The 14,937-nt window shown below is 42.5% G+C and overlaps 1 protein-coding gene across 1 annotated transcript in view; it reads left to right on the plus strand.

Moving 5' to 3' along the window:
• Positions 1–14,635, plus strand: part of GAD2 (glutamate decarboxylase 2) — a 69,722-nt gene extending 55,087 nt beyond the window's left edge. Inside the window, exons 14-16 of the mRNA XM_067703500.1 lie at positions 4,955–5,062; positions 5,377–5,466; positions 10,953–14,635. Coding sequence (XP_067559601.1) covers positions 4,955–5,062; positions 5,377–5,466; positions 10,953–11,126 — 372 coding nt within the window. The 3' untranslated portion in view covers positions 11,127–14,635. The remainder of the gene's footprint in view (positions 1–4,954; positions 5,063–5,376; positions 5,467–10,952) is intronic.
• The last annotated feature ends 302 nt before the right edge of the window (positions 14,636–14,937 follow it).

The raw sequence follows: 14,937 nt of genomic DNA on the forward strand, positions 1-14,937 counted from the left end.
TGCTAAGGATCAGACAGCTACCTGGAGTGAGGCCCAAGGTGAGTTACTGCCCCACAAAGGTGGGTGATGAGTGAGGTCAAATCCCTTGAGCTGGGCAAGGGACCCCTTCCCTTTCCTCTTTTGAAAGTTGAGAGCCTGACAAGGATAGGTATCTGGTCCCCACCGCCCAAGGCAAGACTCGGTAGGCAGTAACACTTTCATTTAGCAAAAATAAATCAATTGAGAACGTAGATTATTGGTGTACTCTCAGGCTGGTTTTCTTTTTTTTTTTTTTCTTTGCGGTACGCGGGCCTCTCACTGCTGTGGCCTCTCCCGCTGCGGAGCACAGGCTCCGGACGCGCAGGCTCAGCGGCCATGGCTCACGGGCCCAGCCGCTCCGCGGCATGTGGGATCTTCCCGGACCGGGGCACGAACCCGTGTCCCCTGCATCGGCAGGCGGACTCCCAACCACTGCGCCACCAGGGAAGCCCTCTCAGGCTGTTTTAAAACGAGCAGGTTTTTCATTTCATTGATTTGTGGGAATTGGAAAATGACAAAGGTAGACATCAGCTAGTACGTTGAAGCGAGCTTGGTCTCTAAACATTGTCCAGTATCACTCTTTTTGTCTCTTGTTCCCCTGGTGTTTTTATTAAAATGATGATCATTAGCTATATTTATACAAAAATGTTTCTGACACTGTTCATCGGTTCCTGCTGCTGCTTTTCCATCGGAAACCTCCCTGCCAGTGTGGTGCAGCCGGCTGGTTCTCAGAGAAATCACTCGGAGGACGTCAGGTGTGAATTAAACAGCAGGACCAAATGAAGCTTGAAATAAAGGCAAAGCATCCAGTTTCTAAAGGGCTGAAATACAGGCACCAGAAGAGGGGGTAACGAGAGAGAGAGAAAGAGAAAAATCACAGTGGCTACGTAACTTATGGACACATTTTTTTTTTTTGCATCGAAAAATAGTTTAATATTATACATTATCATCATCCAGAATTTAAAATATTTTAAAGTAATTATTTCATGTACATCATGTTTGTATAAAGGAATAATTCATTTTCTAACATTCATATATAAGGTGTGAACAAAAATGAAGACACACTGATAACTTGGTAATTAATGAAAGTCAACACATTATTTATGCTTAAAATGCAGAAATAGATGACAGTGAAGAATTACAAGTGAGAATTTGAGTTACTTAGAAGACGTGGACACATATTTTTTTAATTCCTTATGCAAACCCTTAAGTGTCTAGACAGCTAAACGGGAAAAACGTTCATTGTCTTTCAACTTAAAGCTGCCTTTTTAAAAAATGAAGTGATAATAATTATTAAAGTAATAAGCTCAGCCCTACAGTCCACATCAAGGGTGAGGATAATTACAATCCAACACCCCTAACCCTGTAGTAATGCCAGACAGGGCAGGAGAAGTACCCACTCCTAAGGAGAGCCGTAAGAGAGTTGGCCATGTCATTCTATTTTGCATCTGCCAAAGCAGTACAGTAAGTCCTCTACATACGAACCTTCAAGGTGCAAACTTTCAAAGATGCGAACGTGCCTTCACATGTCCAATCACGTAAGTTAGTTCACGTGTCTGGTGTACCTTGTCACGTGCATGCATCCTCTACAAGTGGTTGTGCTTTTGTGTACTTTACTGTACAGTACTATTTTCTGTGTTTGTTTCTTATGTATTATTTGTTAAAAGTATTATAAACCTTTTACAGTACAGTACTATATAGCCGATTGAGTTAGTTGGGTACCTAGGCTAACCTTGTTGGACTTATGGACAGATTGGACTTATGAATGCACTCTCGGAACAGAACGTGTTCGTTTCTAGGGGACTTGCTGAAATGAGGAGGAATGCGGCATTAATCAGCAAACCCTCTGTTATCAGATACACCTGGAGGATACAATGTTCCAGTGAATCCGCATTTTCTCCTTAGTAAGATAAACCACATGAAAAATATTGACCTAAGTATAAATTACAGTTCTTTCACCAGTTGATAGAAAACGGAGCTAAAGGCACTGAAGACGGCCGTCATGTTAAATCCAAGACAATTTGACTGGAGCAGATTAATGCAAAAAAGAAAATATTGAGCCTCCTGATGTGGGATGCTGGGAGGTGTTCTGGACGGTGGTATGATTTGTAAGCCTTGCACTGGCAAAGACACGGTGTCTGCCCTCAACTCTGTTCTTATTGGGTAGACCGTTTATTTTGTCTGAATTTTATTAGAGAATCCTAGGACTTTAACCTCAGTGGTTAAAACTCACGGGTAGACATAAAAAAAACCCCAAAAAATCTTAAAAAGAGTCCCCTTTTTTAGGCCTGCAGTAATGGCTTAATATGTAACTATTGAGTTTTTACCGTAAATCTTCGTGTTTGTATATGATTATGCAAATTGTCAGATTTCCTTATAGTTTTCTATGATTGGCCTCTGTAATTAAAATGTAGATAACAGAGGAGTTGGCAAATGGCTGAGGGAAAAAAAATAACAGGAGACAACTATTAAGGGGAATGCCTGGCACTCTTTGCTGAGTGACTGAACGTTTCCTTTCTGTCTAAGATATTAATTTATTTTAATAAGCAGATACTGAGCATCTGTTACTGTGCCTGGCGCTGAATGGGCCCGGGGGCTTCAGTTCTCCAGGCAGGAAAGAGAAGCGCTCCAATGACCATCACAAAGGACAGAACACAACTGGTTATAAAGGAAACACAGACACACCTTGAAGAGTTAAAGAAGGGAGAGTTCAGTCCAGTTTGGAAGCCAAGAACGATTTATCAAGAGGTGATCTTCGAGATGGGTCGTGAGCAGGATGGTAGAAAAACTAGGATTTTGACCAGCAGAGCTGGAAAAAGGACATCCCAGGAGGAAGGTCAGGCAGGGGCTAAAGGGCGTATTTTGAGCTAGTAGGGAGTCTCAGTTGACTGAAGGAAAATTAGGGTGCTGCCATCCAGATGAGAAGTGAGAGGGCCTGAGTGGGTGCCTCTAAACCCATCCTGGGTGTGTGGGGGTGAGGGATAAGATAAGACATCTTTCTCCCAAAGCTCCTTCAGTGTAGCCTGATGCTGGGATCCAGCCTTCCACCCACAAGTGCTCCTCTGAAGCTTCAGCTTCCGTCACAGCGACTCAGGTCATGGCGATGTGATGCCTAATAAGGTTTTATATGTGTCTTTGTCATTTTCATAAGAAGAGCTGTGTGGTATATAATGATTCAACAAGCATTTGATAAACGAATGAATTTTGGAGAATCTCCTAAAAACCTGCAAAACCTTGAAAATAAAATATAGATCTTTTCCCCATAAATACCCCATTTGAAAGGAGGAGCTCCAGGCTTCAAAGGGCAGATCGGAGCTCCTGCGTCGCTCCCCCTGTACCTCTTTAGCCTTCGTCTGAGGGGGCAGTCAGAGTACTGCTGAGCGTCTCCAGAGTGAAGTCCCAGACTAGCAAAGGCTGGAGGGCTCCCATCCCGTCCGTGGTAACCCCACTCCCTTTGCAATACGATCACACTCATTTTCAGAGCGTTCATTTCACCTTGCTACGTCTCTGTGTGGGAAATCAGACAGGCACCGTCATTCCCATGTGACCAGAGAGGTTAGCCAAGGCCATATGGTTGGACAAGGTCAGCGTCATACTGGTCCTGGACATAAACTGGATCAGGTCCATGCGAGATGAAATCCAACTCTAGCCTGGTCCAAAGGATCCAGTTCGGAGAACAATAAACTCCCCTCCCTCTTACCTAAGGTCCATCCCAAGTGGACCCAAACTGCCAGGTCGGCCCGAACCAATCCTAAATCCTTGGCACTCACAGACTCATGGAGCGCAGGGGTGCTGGCCTGAACGGTCAGGCACCAGCTGGGTCCTTGGAGTCAACAGGAACCAGTCAGCAAGGGTGGCGGTCTCCAAAGAAATGAATTTCTGAACCCATCAGACCTCTTTAATGCAGCTTGTTCTTAAACACGTTTCAGAGGTTACAAGTCACTGGCTCTGCCAGATCCCCCCTTTGGCTGGGACGATGGGACTGTGTTAACAGGAAAGTGGGCCCATCTCATCTGTATTACAACTGCTTCCTCTAGACGCCAGCTTGGATTAGTCACTGGTAGGCCTGTTCTAAGCTCCTGGGATGAGCATTAGCTGTTTCTCTAAGCTTCCCCCGAGCACTCCACAAATACCAAAAGAGTTAGGCGTAAAGCCGTGTTGAAAAGTCATCCCCTAGTGTGTCCTGTTGTCAGTTAAATAGTTCCAGTCCAAGGCTGTTGTGTTGTTTTTCCCAAGTCCAGATCCTGGGCTTCCAAGAGCTGGAAACTAAAAGACCTCTGTGATAATGTTCACCCATTACAGACAGATGGGCCATTTATCCCCAAAGGAGAAATCGAATAAGCTTTGCAGAATGACGGGCTAACAAAGGTCTGTGTGCCCCTCAAGAGACTGTCATCCGTTCGTCCAACAGATACTCATTGAGCACCTACCCTATTCGTTCTATAATGGGGGGTACACTGGTGAACAGAAGTGGGGTCTGGAAATGACAAATTTACCTGATGGGCAGGGACTAAGCAGGCATCCTGGCGGTGGGATGTGTCTCTGATGACGCTTCTTATCCACAAGAAAAGGATAGCCAGCCCTCCGGTCATTAATGACTTCCATAATGACTCCTCTGAGCGGCAGAGGCAAATTTTCCCCTCGAGTAATCAAAATAATTGCCTGGGGAATGGAGGCTCAGAAAGAAAGGAATTGTGCCACGGAGAGCGGTGATGGCGAAAGGGAACAAAAGCACCTGACGGGGAGAGCATTAGAGGAGAGATAATTGCCAGGAAAGCCTCTAGTAACACAGTCTTATGTCAGGGAAGTGCTGGCGCAGAGCTGAGACCGAAGGGGCAGAAAGGCCACCAGTGTCCAGAGAGATTCGTCCCCGCATCTCACCTGAGAGCTCGCCCACCTTTCTCAGCCTGCTAAGCCTTCTTCTTCTCTCACTTAGGGGACCACTGGGTTTGAAGCACATATTGATAAGTGTTTGGAGCTGGCGGAGTATTTATACAATATCATCAAAAACCGAGAAGGTTATGAAATGGTGTTTGATGGAAAGGTATGTATTCTGATTTCTACAATCCTCCAAAGTTTAGCCCATTCCAATTCTTATCACTAGTATTTTTTGATGTTAAGAATGTACTGTCCACATAAGTGGGACCATTACAAAGGAGAAGCAGGGGTGAGAGGGTAAAAATCAAACTCACAAAAAATAACTCTGTATAATGGTGTGAAAATCAGGCACTCCAAAGGTGATTACAAATGTGAAAAGCAGGATTGTATCCGGAAGCTGCAGAATAGATTTGAAATGTCCTTGGAATTTTCAAACTTGCCATTTTGGGCCGAGCGTGAATCTTACTTTCCTTTTCGTAGCCTCAGCACACAAACGTCTGCTTCTGGTATGTACCTCCGAGTTTGCGTGTTCTAGACAACAATGAAGAGAGAATGAGCCGCCTCTCTAAGGTAAGGACGCGAGCTCCTCTGATCTGTACCTCGGTGTATGTAATGGACCTTTCACGTGCATGTCATCCTTATGACAGACGTGCATGTCATCCTTATGACAGATGTGCATGTCTTTAGGAGAAATCATCCTCAGCCTTAGTTAATTCAGTAATTCAGAATTAGAAATGAAAACATTAGAACACATAAAATATTAAGGTTAACTTTTGTTCGCTTGTGTCAATAGTTTTTCAGAGTTTCAGAAAAGTTTCTTACTAAGTGCGAAACCCTTAAAACACAATGTCCAGGGACCAGTAAAATCTACACACACACACACGCACACGCACACACAATCCCAGAGGGAAAAGCGCTAAGGTGAAATAAATCATCTGCACTGTCCAATATGGTAGAATAGCTACATGTAGTTATTTAAATCTAAATCAATTAAAATTAAATTCAACTCAAAATTCACTTCTCAGTCACATTAGACGCATTTTAACTTGTGACTCGAGACTAATATATCAGATTGTGCAGACAGAAAACATCTGTGTGGTTACATAAAGCTCTCTTGGTCAGTACTGACATAGACCCAAAATGGGAGGAAATGTGGAGGCTTCTGGGCCACAGGAGAAGTTAAATTCTGGACCTAACAAGGCAATGCAATTACTCTTTGTGGGCTCTTGCCCACTACAGGGCTCAGCATACAATAGGCACTGAGAAATGTTTGTTGAACTAACGTGCCATTTACATATTCCAGAATAGGGAAGGGAAACACACTTAGGAAACCTACTAGTGGATCACAGACGTCTTCCCAGTGCACACTTTGGCTTGAAGACAGATATATATGTAACAAATGGTTATCACTAAAACGAGCCCAGCCACAGCTTCATGAGGGAGGGAAAGACGAGAATCTGGTTGGTGCATTTTCTGCTCCAGTCAGGACTGTGAGTGTGCAGATGGCCCACTGCCACTGAGGCAAAGTGGACACAGAAGGCCAGGGGCACCATGGGGACAGGACCACCATGGGGACGGGACCACATACAAACGCATTAGACCAAGGCAGGAGGCAAGGAGATGTCCTGCAGGTGTTCGTCAGACAAGAGTCCCAGGCGGCATACAGTAAGTCCCCTACACACGAACCTTCAAGTTGTGAACTTTCAAAGATGTGAACGTGCATTCCATCGTCAGGTGTGAGTGAAATTGCAGCTTGCCCTCCGTCTCCTATTGCTAACGATCCTTCAGCTCTACCATCTCCCACCTCCTCCAGTCAGTAACTCTTCTTGCCTGTTCACTCAGTGCCAGCCCCTGTATGCCAGCTGTCGTACGGTACTACTATACTTTTCAAGGTATTGTACTGTAAGATTAAACATGTTTTCTTTATTTTTTGTGTTTGTTTTTTATGTATTATTTGTATGAAAATTGTTATAAACCTATTACAGTACAGTACTATATAGCTGATTGTGTTAGTTGGGTACCTAGGCTAACCTTGCTGGACTTACGAACAAATTGGACTTACAAATGTGGTCTCGGAATAGCACTCGTTCGTATGTAGGGGACTTACTGTGTTGGTCACCTCTTGTATTTCTGGTTCTTTTTCTTCTTCATCATCTTCTTGAATTTTAATTTTTATTATATTTGATCATTATCTGCATCTCTTCTATCAGATTTTATAGTCCTATACTGACTGATGGCCTTTCAGAAGGTCAACAGTGGATTTAAAAGTACATTGGTAAGGAGAGACAAGATAGGGGTAGGGAAGTAAAGAAGTACTAACTACTATGTATAAAATAATAAGCTACAAGGATATATTGTACAGCACAGGGAATAGAGCCGATATTTTATAATAACTATAAATGGAGTATAACCTTTAAAAATTGTGAATCACTGAAACATATATTATAAATCAACTATACCTCAATAAAAAATACTATTAAACAATAATAAAAGTTTATAGAAAGTATTACAAAAAGTACATTGGTAGGGCTTCCCTGGTGGCGCAGTGGATGAGAGTCCGCCTGCCGATGCAGGGGACACGGGTTCGTGCCCCGGTCCGGGAAGATCCCACATGCCGCGGAGCGGCTGGGCCCGTGAGCCATGGCCGCTGAGCCTGCGTGTCTGGAGCCTGTGCTCTGCAGCGGGAGAGGCCACAGCAGTGAGAGGCCCGCGTACGGCCAAAAAAAAAAAAAAAAAAAGTACATTGGTAAAGAAGTAGATTGGCCTCATATATAAAGTGACTTTTTTAAAGCCTATGTTATTAAATGTAATGGGAAATTTAATTGGTGAGACTTTAATGTTTTCAAATATCTTATTTATGGTTATTCTGCTTTTTGATTTTTCAAAATTTCTCTCAGCCTTCCACGATGTAAAAACAAAAAGGTTTTGTAACACATAGTGAGAAATACATTTCTGTGATGTCTTTGTGAGATTATTTCATGATGCTTTAATCTGAGCCCTCTTTGGAGGAAACAAATGTGGATTTAAATTATGGAAGAGTTCCCTGGTTATTATTTTCTAAAGGACTGAAAAAGCTAATGGCACAAAGGATACAATGGTACCCTAAAACTCTTAAGGCACCCCCAAAGAGCTCTTGTTGATTGAGCCTTCAGTGAATTCTTCAACAGGCAGCCCCTTCTTTCCTAACTGACTTCCTTTATTCAGCAAAACCAAGAATGTGACCCCCAAAAAAGAGTCTAGAAAAATATTAAAATGCTGTATACTCGTCAGAAAAGTCAGATTCTCATTTTCCTTCTTAACTTGTAGTTAGTGATCGTGCAGTGAAGTAGATGTTCCGTGTTCCTGCTAATTTGAGTTCGGCAGCATTTTCTGGAAGCAACCAGAAGCCATATGTATTTAGATGGCTGTGATTTCTGCCAACCCAGCTAGCTTTAGGAACTGGGGGGGGGTGGGGGGGTTCAATCTTACTTTCTGCCAAAACCTGTTTGGGATGATGGCTGTTACCATCAGTCTTTTGACTTCTGATCTGCATTTATTTCAAAAATTGGTGTTGAATGTCCTTAATAATTAATCCCATTCCTGTGTATTCTTACTTGGACTGCCTATGAAAACGCAATCAGAATTTACTTCACTGAGTAAAGCATTATCACTGTTTTATCAGTGCTAAAGAGCAAGCATGATTTATTGCACAAATAAAACTAAGGAACAGTTATGTGATCTTTTTCCTTAAATTCCTGCAGACGCATGGATTTGGAATTCTTTTTCTAATCTGGGATTTCTCTTCCCAGGAACACACTGACTTGCCACGCCTCACAGCACAAAGTGATACATTTCATGTCCTTAGGCTACATTATTCTAGTAGATCCGTTTTCAGAACTTAATCCCAGTCTTGAAATATTTAAATTCTTTTTTATATTTATTCCCCGGCATGAGCCTGATGCCCTGCATACATCGTTAATCCTTTGGGTGAAAGAGGATCAACCCAACAGGAACATTCCTCCTTACATTACCTCCTTGTGGAATAAGGAAGGAGCAGAAGGGGATGTAAGAATGTGTTCATCTAGAATCAGAAAACCTCAATGTTGGAATCATCATCCACATTCATTTTTAGGAGAGGAAATTAGGTTCAGGATGTGAAGTGAAGGTGAAGTGAACATGAAGGTCAAGTCTGGCTTTGGCTTTGGCTTTCATAACTAACAAATAATTGGTCCTGATGGGGAACCATGTTGATTTTTCACACTGAGTACTTTGAGGATTAAAACCTCATTGCAAACCAATGATTATCTAAGTGTTGATATTCAAAAGTCACATGTTTATAACACCATTCTATTTGAATCTATCCTTCATTTAAAATGAATACAACTGTGATAGAAGGCATAGTTCCCATATTGAACTGAGTTGCTGACTATGAATATCTAACATAAGTCTAAAGCTTCCCTCACATCTACATTCCTGGTTAGGTATTTGCAGCAACGAACCTAAAAGATCAATGTTATATTTACAAACTCCAGTGGTGAAATATGTGGACAGATGCTGCATACAGTTGGACATAATTTAAAATGTACGCCTCATCCTAGGAGCTCTTCCTCTTATGCCACTTTTTATAGTCAATAAGGACTCAGGGAGCCCTCCATGTGCACACAGTGCTGTCCTGATAAAAGAAGTGAAGGACACTGTCCCTGCCTTCCAGGAGCTTACAGTTGAAGTACAAAGATGAAGTGTATTTTCTTATAACTGAGGGGATGATAGGAAATTAGAATATAGACAGAATCTATGGATAAGGATCTTGTACTTACAACTTAGAGAAAATATGCTAATGGACTGCAGAAGTCAGGGAAGTCTTCCTAGTGGGTGTAGGACTGTGGTGGAGCCTTGGAATCTGCATAGGATACAAACTGGAAGTGAAAAGGAGTTCTAAGCAAATAGAACAAGTGTGACATGGTGAGACTGAGGATCGGTATGAAGGGGTAAAAATATGTGTGGTACATCCAAGGGCTATTGAATAAGGAGGTCTTGTCAGAGCTGCAGATTCATTTGGGTGGGCACTGGATGAGTCCTCAGAGCTGGTGACAAAAGGCATTTGTGCTGGACTGGAGTTTGAGCTTAAATTCATATACAATAGAGGACCAAGGGCTGTAACCATCCATCTGGCATAAATGTGGTAAAATCGTGTCTGTGATCTGATTCTGTAATGTTAAATCCTTGTGGGTTCAGCTTTTTGCCTCAGCTGATTCTTCATGATTATTAGGTAATATATTTCAAAACATTTTATAAACTGAGTTAATGCAAAAGGAGAATAAAAAGAAACTAGGAAGCTTTACGGTCTCAAGAAGGAAAATAGCGTTAGGATCTCAAAAGTCTGCTTATTTTCACACATCACTTGATAGTGAGCCTTGCATCTTGGTAAGATGAACCATGTGAAGTCTGTGAACCATGTATTACTTCCAATGAGGGGGAAAAAAACCCATCCCCCAAATGTTGTATTGCCAAGTTCTTTAGCCTTGGAACCAACATCAGATTCTTCTTGGTCTCCCAAAACACTAAGTAGAAAGTCAAGATGTCAAGCTCCTAAGAAACAAAAAAAACAAAAAAAACTAGGGCTTACCTGGTGGCGCAGTGGTTGAGAGTCTGCCTGCCGATTCAGGGGACACGAGTTCGTGCCCCGGTCTGGGAAGATCCCACATGCCGCGGAGCCGCTGGGCCCGTGAGCTATTGCCGCTGAGCCTGTGCGTCCAGAGCCTGTGCTCCACAATGGGAGAGGCCACAACAGTGAGAGGCCCGCGTACCGCAAACAAACAAACAAAAAAAAGATGTCAAGCTCCTGATGATAGCCTACCACTGATTATTCCTTTTAGCACCTTCGAGATCTTGAAGGTGTTACACTGCTCCAGCCCTCTGATCCCAAGAAAAGTGAGAGGCAGTTCCTTCAAGGGATGACAAATATGGTTCTGACTGTTCAGTTAAAAACTAAAAGTGCTACTTGGTATTGGGTTCTTTCATGAAAGGAAGAGTCCCCGGGAGAAACAGTCACCGTCGTGGTCTGGTCTCTTCCGCAGGTGGCTCCAGTGATTAAAGCCAGAATGATGGAGTATGGGACCACAATGGTGAGCTACCAGCCCTTGGGAGATAAGGTCAATTTCTTCCGCGTGGTCATCTCAAACCCCGCAGCAACTCACCAAGACATTGACTTCCTGATTGAAGAAATAGAACGCCTTGGACAAGATTTATAATAACCTAGCTCACTAAGCTGTTTCAATTCTCTAGGTAGACAATTAAGTTGTCACACACTGTGTAAATGTACTTGTAGTTTGTTCCAAAGTAAATCTATTTCTGTATTGTGGTGTCAAAGTAGAGTACAGTTTAAAAATCAAAAACAAACATTGCTCCTTTTAAAAATCCTTTCTTAAGTTTAGAATACCTCTCTAATAATTAGTGACAAAAGGCTGTGTTCTAATCACTAAGGAAAAGCTTAAAATTGTTACAAATACTTCCCTTACTTTTAATATAGTGTGCAAATCAAACTTTATTTTCACTTCAGAGTAGTAGGGTTGAATAGTGCCAAATTGCCCCTGAATCATAAAAGGTTCTCTGGGGTGCAGTGAAAAGGATAAAGTAAATATAAAATGTATGCTGACAATAAAAAAAACTCTTGCCTTTTTCATAGTATTAGAAAAAAAAATTCTAATTTACCTATAGCAACATTTCAAATATATTTAAATACATATAATTTTACAAAAGGAAAATATATATATTAAAAAGAAATCCTATTTTGTAACATATAGATTTTTATTTTATATGGGTTATACAAACTGCAGGGGCAGATATTAAAAACTAAGCCAGATTTTTTTTTCTCTTTCTTTTAATGGAGGCACAATAAAACACTTAGCAAAGTTATTTTGAAACATAGGCCCACAAAATTCTTAAAAGGTATGATGCCTTCTTTCTGTTCATTTTATGACTTATCACATCTCTAAAGTTAGTATTACAAAACAGACACAAAAGGATACTGCAAGTTCTTTAAAATGATTGGTTAGCTCGACAGTAAGACTTACTTCCCATTTAAGTTTTCCATCCATTGGATCTTAGTAGACCCGCTCAGTAGGCATGACAGCCATGCTTCATCTTAGACTAAATTAGGGTCATCGTCTCTATTCTGCTTTCCAGTTCAGCCTGTTTAGAACAGAAGGTTGATGCTGGTTCTTGAGATATCTTCCCAAACAGTATTCTTTTATTAAGTCATTTGGATTCATTAGAGAAAATAAAAATAAAATCCAATCAGCCCGAGCAGAGGAATGAAACACACTCCAGATGTGGTGAGCCCAGAAAATTAAACTTGGCCTTAGATCTCTGTGTGAGAATAATGATGTCATCCTGGATGCCACAGTGTCCCTGCCCAGGAAGGAGTCGTTCCCCTCCCGGGTCATTGCTCTTTCCCATTCACTCCCCATTCCGGCCCACAAAAGTCTCTCCTGCTAAGCTCCCCGTGACTGGGATTCCCAATAATTAATTTCTACTCCATTAGTGGTTATTTTCCTCTCAGGAAATGAGCTCCTCACCTAGAATTTGGAGACAGCCTCTTAAGACCTTCTTTTATCATCTGTCTCCCATCAAGACCCAAAGTGACCAGACTATGTAGAGATCATATGCTCCTTAGAATTCAAAATAATATTTTAAAAGCATCCTTCTGCCCCTGCAAACCTGATGGAGGGACATGAGCTAACGAGAGCTCCCATAGGTATTTATGGGGCACAGACTGTCAGAGTCAGAGAGGTAGTGGACCCATATGTGCAGACTGCGGACGCACATTTAGGGACATTCATCCTTTCTGTGTGCCCCAGTCAGAGCAGTGGTCAGGAAGACGGTAGGTGTATGAGGGAGGAAAGAGGACCCCATCCTTCGTCAAAGAGAAAAGGCCTCTAATATGACCACGGGATCCAACCACCTGAAAGCTTCCTGAGCTTGCCCCTACGTTCTCTCTCCCAGGTTATATATGAAAACGTTGATATTTGAGATGAACATGGCTTTGGGCCCTCTCTGTCTAGGAAGCAAATGGATTCTCTATGACTATTAGAAGAAAACGCTTTATCTGTGCCCCAGAATTTCATGAAGGAACAAGGCTCCTATTCTAGGCTGGGTCTAATGACCAAGCATTCCTTTCCTTTCTAGAAATTAGCTGTTGAGAATAAGCACACAACTGCCCACCTATTGTGAGCCTCAGGCCACAGACCCCATCTCAGAGGCAGAGACACTAATTATCAAACCCGCCATCCTGCTTGGAGGAGACGGTGAAGCCCAGTGCCCTGATCTGGACAGATCCCTCTCTACTCCAGGATGCTTCTATCTAGGGTTATAGATTCTCTATCAGAAGCGGCTGCTTTTTCACTTGATGGTATGACAGAACTTAAAGGAGGAACATTTGTGCCTGTGTTTGAAGTTCCAGCAAAAGAGTTTTTACCAAGAGCTTGTTTCCCCGACCCCCTGCCCCTTCCAGGTTCGTCCCCAAGTTTGCTGGGAGCCTTCATCAATCCTATGCAGTGAAAAGCTACCAGCCATAACCCAGGGAAGGAGGTAAATAAAAGCCTGATAAGTCCCGGTAGCTTAATAAATATTCTTTAAAGTAAGTTTGTAATCTACTCAAGAGAAAGGGAGGGAGGAAAGAAGGAAGGAAGGACAGAAGGAAGGAAGGAAGGACGGAAGGAAGGGAGATTGTTTTGAACTTTAGCCAAATTCCCAGTGCCAGAGGCCTTTATGTGGGACCATTCTTTACAAATATTAGAAGAGTTTGGCTTTAGCTTTAATCACAATTGACATGGCCATTTTCATTCAGATAGCAACATTGTGTTTATTATTTTTAAATACTTGGAAAAAAAAGTGTGGTATGTCTCCATCGGAGACACATAAATGGTACTGACTTCCTGAACTGTCTCAAGGACGTGAGGAAAGAAAAGGAAATCAGTTGTGTGTGTAACTGTGTTGCCTTTATTATACTGCTAGTACTGTCTCGTCACCTCAGATGGGGTTGTGCACTTTAGATCTGAACTTACAGTGTTGCAAATCAACATGTTTTGCTGTAAAAGCTTGTACAATATATTATTGATGTGTCTTTTCCTGTGTGGTAGCCGTACTGATTTTCTGAGAACCACGTTCGCATCTGTGCCCATAACCCTCTCACCCGCCCTCTCTCTGCTAAACGGTGTGCCCTGCACCTCAGCTCTCACAGGGAATACCCTCGGCTCCGCTCGCTGCTGAGAAATCTCCTTTGAGAACTGTGGGATTTCACAAAATGCAAGGAGGATGCTACTTCAGTGTCTCCAAGAACAGAGGAAACCAGTATGGAGGGTCACAAACAGCCAACGTTGCAGGCGCTGTCCCTGCTAAGATTGGGAGGAGGTGCTACTCCTCAGAATATGGACCAAGAAAGCACGGGTGTAAATATAGCAGCAGGACAAGGAACCCAGGAACCTAACAGCGGGTATCATCTTGCACGTGCCCTCCTGTCTTCAAATGCTAAGTGCAAATGCTGTGTATTGATTAGTTACCTGTGCCAAAGTCCTGTCCCCAGTCAGTGTTTCCAAAGGACATTGACATCTCCCCAGCATCGCTCCGTTAAGGACAGAAATCAATAAAAACTATAAACACATGGCAACCTGTTCTTCTTACCAAATATAAACTTGTGTATGATCAAAGTATTTTATGTGTTGTTTCTCTGAATCCAAATAAATGTGTAAACGTGGACGTATCTCAGGCTCTGGATGTGTATTTCCGGCTTTGCAGGCCGTGTGAGGGGCTCATTTCTAGGGAATTGCCTGTATCAAAGGCCCTTCACTTGTCACAGACTCAGAGCATCTCTGCTGGGAAAAAATCTCTTACTCCCCCAGTCGCTTCTGCAGGATATTGCTTGACCACTCTGATTTCTCCTTCAGTCAGACCCAGTCTTTAACAAAAAATGTATGTATTATGGGAAATTTCACGTACACACAGAAGTGGGAAAAATAAGTATAATAACCTCCCATGAAGGCTTCACCCAGCTTCAAAAGTCAC

The sequence above is a fragment of the Pseudorca crassidens genome, chromosome 1 (genome assembly GCF_039906515.1).
Source record: "Pseudorca crassidens isolate mPseCra1 chromosome 1, mPseCra1.hap1, whole genome shotgun sequence".
NCBI lineage: Eukaryota > Metazoa > Chordata > Mammalia > Artiodactyla > Delphinidae > Pseudorca > Pseudorca crassidens.